This window comes from Lolium perenne, chromosome 2, assembly GCF_019359855.2.
Source record: "Lolium perenne isolate Kyuss_39 chromosome 2, Kyuss_2.0, whole genome shotgun sequence".
NCBI classification, from domain to species: domain Eukaryota; kingdom Viridiplantae; phylum Streptophyta; class Magnoliopsida; order Poales; family Poaceae; genus Lolium; species Lolium perenne.
The window spans coordinates 262,687,736-262,692,840 of NC_067245.2; the positions used below are offsets into that span (position 1 = coordinate 262,687,736).

The 5,105-nt window shown below is 49.7% G+C and overlaps 1 protein-coding gene across 3 annotated transcripts; it reads left to right on the plus strand.

Moving 5' to 3' along the window:
* Positions 1-1,590: 1,590 nt before the first annotated feature.
* Positions 1,591-4,284, plus strand: LOC127335812 (protein WHAT'S THIS FACTOR 9, mitochondrial). 3 transcript variants are annotated; one of them, XM_051362547.2, is made up of 3 exons: positions 1,591-3,154; positions 3,255-3,339; positions 4,022-4,284. In XM_051362547.2, the coding sequence occupies exon 1, from the start codon at positions 1,751-1,753 to the stop codon at positions 2,963-2,965; it is 1,215 nt and encodes a 404-aa protein (XP_051218507.1). In that variant the 5' UTR covers positions 1,591-1,750; the 3' UTR covers positions 2,966-3,154; positions 3,255-3,339; positions 4,022-4,284. The 3 variants fall into 3 exon arrangements, with proteins under 3 accessions (XP_051218507.1, XP_051218505.1, XP_051218506.1); XM_051362545.2 differs by having other exon boundaries at positions 1,591-3,339; XM_051362546.2 differs by lacking the exon at positions 3,255-3,339.
* Positions 4,285-5,105: the final 821 nt, after the last annotated feature.

Sequence of the window (5,105 nt, forward strand, 5' to 3'; positions counted from 1 at the left end):
ATATCTTTGACCTCTTCCTCCCTGAGTTCGATAAACCTTGGGTGATCCACTTAAGGGAAACTTGCTGCTGTTCTACAAACCTCTGCTCTTGGAGGCCCAACACTGTCTACAGGAAAAGGAGGGGGCGTAGACATCACGTCCCCCTCCTCATCCTTGTCGTCGTTGGTGACGGCCTCCCCCTCCTCCACGCCATCTGTCGGCGGGGAGCTAAAGATGCTCGACGTGCAGCTCTATCACATCAATGCCGCCATCCCGGCGGCTTCCACTCGCTTTCGGTGTCCGATGGCAACGACTGGTTGCTCATGGCTTCACGCAGGTGGCACGCCGGTGTTGGAGATGAAGATGAATGGCATGCCGGTTGGAGATGAAGTAGCGCAGACGCATGTGTCTTATTGAGCGGAGATTAATGGCGGCGCGTATAACGAAGAGGCATGCAGTTGCTCTTCCACGGCGGTTCAGCGCTCCATTCCGGTGGTTCGCGTGTCGATCGACGCGGTTGCCCTCCCTGACAGTTGTTGTGCTTAATTTGCGCCGGCTCGAGCCAGGGTCCCTGCCAGGAGGGCCCATGGGACAAGCGAGCGGACGCTCGGCGTGACCGCGCAGCGTCCGCGGAGACGCAAATGTGCCACATTTTTGCGCCGCGTTTGCGTCTCCGCGGACGCCCCGGACACTATGCATCGCCCCGCTAGCCGATCCGCACGGACGCAAACGGTCCCACAACGTCTGTTTGCGTCGCCCCGTTGGAGATGCCCTAAGTAGTATGGGAGGGAGGACGAGGATGCGCTCCAAAACTAATCTAGGGTTCAGTCCTCCACGTCGGTGACCCCGTTGATCTGTCCCGGTAGCTTTGGAGCCTTGGGGTTGTGATGGCCCACAACTTCTCGTCGGTGAGAGGTTTCCTTTTTATGTATTTGTAGTGTATTTTGTAAAATAGTGTGGCCGCGGCTGCGTCCTTTCAGAACAACACTCTCCTGCCATAACCCTATTTAGGTGGTTCGTCTAGCATCGACGGATGGCTTGTGGAGTTGTCTTCTCGAAGGATCTCCTGGAATCCGGTTGGTGTTCGTGTCACTTTTACTTGGTGTGGTTGCATGTCTAGCCCTTTGGATTAGTGGTTCTCATCTTTGGTGATGGTTGATGCTCTGGTGTGTTGACCTTTTGGAATCTTAGAAATGTAACTTCCTTCCTATCTACTGTAACGACAAGATCCTGGCTCCGGTGAGGGAGGGATGAGCATGGTGGAACACCTTTAGCTCGCTTCCTGTCTATCAAATGTGATCATCGTGTATATTGGGTATGATTATTTCTCAGTCAGCATCCCCACTTCTAAGTGAAAAAATCTCAGTTGCAGCCCCACTTGTAACGAAAAAACTCATTCGATTGAGAACCAACTTCGTTCTCAGATGATGATGACTAGCACGAATCACGAAACAAATCTAACAATCTAGATATTTTTTAGTTGCATCTTCACTTGCAAATCCCATGAAATAAAATGCTTGTAATGAACCGTGAAAAAGGCCCAATCATGTGGAGGCGAACAGGCCGAGTAACCTAGTGTAGGTAGATTGGGCTGTCTGATCCAGTGCCTTTTGCGGCCGATCCAAATTTGTCTCCTCCCTGTGCCCGCTTCCTCCTCGTAGGCATTTCCCCGAACACTCCACACGCGCCGCCAACCTCGCCCGCCGCCGTTCCGCCATCGCCCCCGCTTCCCGGCTCAAGTACACCACCGGCTACCTCCGCCGCCGCCGCCATGCAGAAGGTGCGGCTCAAGTGGGTGAAGAACCGAGGCCTGGACCACCTCATCGCCCGCACCACCTCCATCCGCTCGTCCTGCCTCCTGCTGGACTACCTCGCCCGGCAGCCGTCGCCCCCCGTGCCGGCGCGCGCCCTCGCGCGCTTCCAGAAGCCGCTCGGCCTCACCTTCCCGGTGCTCCGCTTCCTCCGCCGCCACCCGACCCTCTTCGCCGAGCAACCCCACCCTCGCTTCCCCTCCCTCCCGGCCTTCTCCCTCACGCCCGCCTCCGACATCCTCCTCGCCCGCCTCGCCCGCGCCTCCGCCGCCGACTCCCACCTCCGCCTCGCGCGCCTCCTCCTCCTCACCCGCTCCAGGTCGCTCCCGCTGGCCTCCATCCTCCCGCTCCGCTTCGACCTCGGCCTGCCCTACGACTTCGCCTCCGCCTTCCCCTCCGCGCACCCCGACCTCTTCACAGTCTCCAACAACCACATCTCGCTCTCCACCTCCCACCTCCCGGAGGACATCGCCGTATCCTCCCTCCAGCGCCGCCACGCCGAGGCCATCACGGGGGCGACCTACCGCGCCATGTCCCGCTCGCCGTCCTCCTCACTCGCCCCCCTCGCGTTCCCGATGCGCTTCCCGCGAGGGTACGGCGGGATGAAGAAGGTCAAGGCCTGGATGGAGGATTTCCACAGGCTGCCTTACATCTCGCCCTACGACGATGCCTCGGGGATCGACCCCGACAGCGACATCTACGAGAAGAGGAACATCGGGTTGCTGCACGAGTTGCTCGGCCTCATGGTGCACAAGATGGTGCGGAGGAACGCCATCCGGCTGCTCCGGGAGGAGCTCGGCCTGCCTCACAAGTTCACGAGGCTGTTTACGCGGTACCCTGGGGTCTTCTACCTGTCGTTGAAGTGCAAGACGACCACGCTGGTGCTTCGCGAGGGGTACGAGCGGGGGAAGCTCGTGGAGCAGCACCCCCTTGCCGCGGTGAGGGACAAGGTGCACTATGTGATGCGCACTGGCGTGCTGTACCGTGGGAAGGGCTTGTCCAAGCTGGTTTTGGATGAGGATGACGATGAAGAGGGTGCACTGGATGGTGACAAGGAGTTTCAAGGGTACGGGATGGATGAGGATGCTGATGTTGAGTGCTTTGGAATGGAGATTGTGGACGATGACGGGTCTGGTATCGAGGACGATGATGAACATGATGGTTATGATGATTAACATGGGATGGTGACTTGAGCTTGCCGAATGCTGCTAGTTTGAGATAATGGGTGGTGGCTTTGGTCGAGATTTCTCAACAGGCTTCAACTTAGTACCGGCAAAGTAGAGGTTTCCACTCACGGCTTTCAGCAACTTGGGTCAACTTAGTGCCTCCAGAAGACTGGTTTCAGAAGGCAATCACATACCACTGTGAGTTGCTAGTTCCATATGGTGTAGTATACATTGCCTTATTGAGATGTAGAAAGCTTCTTTAGATTCTTATTTTCTATGGTTGTTTTATATCTGGAAGGTAAAATCTAAATGTATGCCTATGGCTCCCTCTGGTCTCTGGATGGCATGAGATGTCATAAGAGTCATCAGGCTTCCATAGCAAGGTAGATAGTTAAGCCAACACTTCTCATGTACGGATTCTTGTTAAATTCTGATTTATACACAATAGAATTACTGGCAACGTAGACTTGCTGATTGTCATGATGAGTGATTGCATTTGACACAGGGTGTATTACTGTAGAACATGTTATCACGTTTAGTAGGGAAACGACCCTTTTGATATATTTTGAAACCGTCAACTCTAGACCTTTTATTATTACATGGTGGTGTACAGGAAAATTAGAAATAACTTGGCTGGCAGCTTGATACGTAACTGGATGTTTGATAGCCTAGCTTTGAGAAGCTCAAAGTCACACTAAGCAAATCTCACTAGGAAGAAGTCAGACTTGTAGTTTGGCTAGATAATGGCTGCAAATAGACGTCAGTCTAGTAGGTAATACTTACATCTTGGTTGGGCAGACAGTGATTTGATCAGATTTGGCTCAGACATTGGTCAAATTCAAATTATGATTTCCTGGATTGCAGAATATCTGCTTTAATTTGGATTAAAATTGAAATAGACTAGATCTTTCTAGACTCAGCTCATTTGTGGAGTGAACAAACTATCCGTTCCTAACCTTTTGTGGGGGCAACCATCCTCACTCACCAATTACCACACTAGTCACCAATTAACTATAGACATGAATGTTGCAATGTTGCTGACGTTGCTCCTTGCAATCTTTTCAGCTAAAGTGATGCTGACCAAGGAGCCTTTTGCAGTTTTCGCAGCTTTTGAAAGACAACTGATTTGAGCTAGTCATGATCATTCTGAACTCATGTTCCCCCTTTCTTATTTTCTTAAAAATGGTGTAGTTTTTGTTATTTCTGGATTAGTTTTCCCTTGAAATGAGATCTGTTATATGTGACTTTCAATGATAACCTCAGAGGTTATAAACATAACTGTCATAATAAGATCTGAAATGCTCATACACCGTTCCTACTTTCTTGTATCTTGGGTTTTGCAACTGGCACCTCCAAGGTTGAATCAAGCGTTATGCTCTTCTGCTTCAGTTTACTCCTCGAATGAGGCAGATGATTTTGTGCTCCAATACGTCCATTGTTAAGAGCATCAATCTTTGTATTCTTAAGCCATCTTCTCTGTCTAAGGTTCAGATTTGTTTGATTAGTATTCTACTGCAGTGCAACTTTTGTTTTATACATGACCTCATAAGTGGGTGAATGGTAAAAATATTAGCATACATGCTACTGCAGTATCATTATATGTATTCACATTTTACTGCCTTATTGGAATGGATTTCTCTCGTGAGATTTCGCCATTCTAGTTGCCAAGTGAAGTTCATTCTCATTCATCTCACGAAAGTTTTTTGCTACTTTGATATCGTTATATGTATGCACTTGCAAATTGGAGGGCACAACTCATTATGAATTTAACCTGTCCAGTTCATTCCCATTCATCTCACAAAGAAAATTGCTGATATAATTGTCAATAAGATAATGTCCTTGCTCAAGTAAACAAAACTGTGACCGTATTCAATCTCCATGGGATAAGCAATGTTCGATCTGTTTACTTTTCGTCACTATGCCACTGCAACCCAATCAGAAGTAGTTTCCACCTTTTGCTTTTAAACACCAACTAACTTGTGTTAAGTATATTTGTAAATGATTCTAAGTTGTGTACTACATACTGTTAAAAAAAAGTTGTGTAGTACATACCTGCCACCAGCACAAGAACAGAGTTAAATAATGTTGGTATGTACTATGAAATTGGTAGTACAACTGTATAAAACCTGTTATCAGTTGATAATTCATG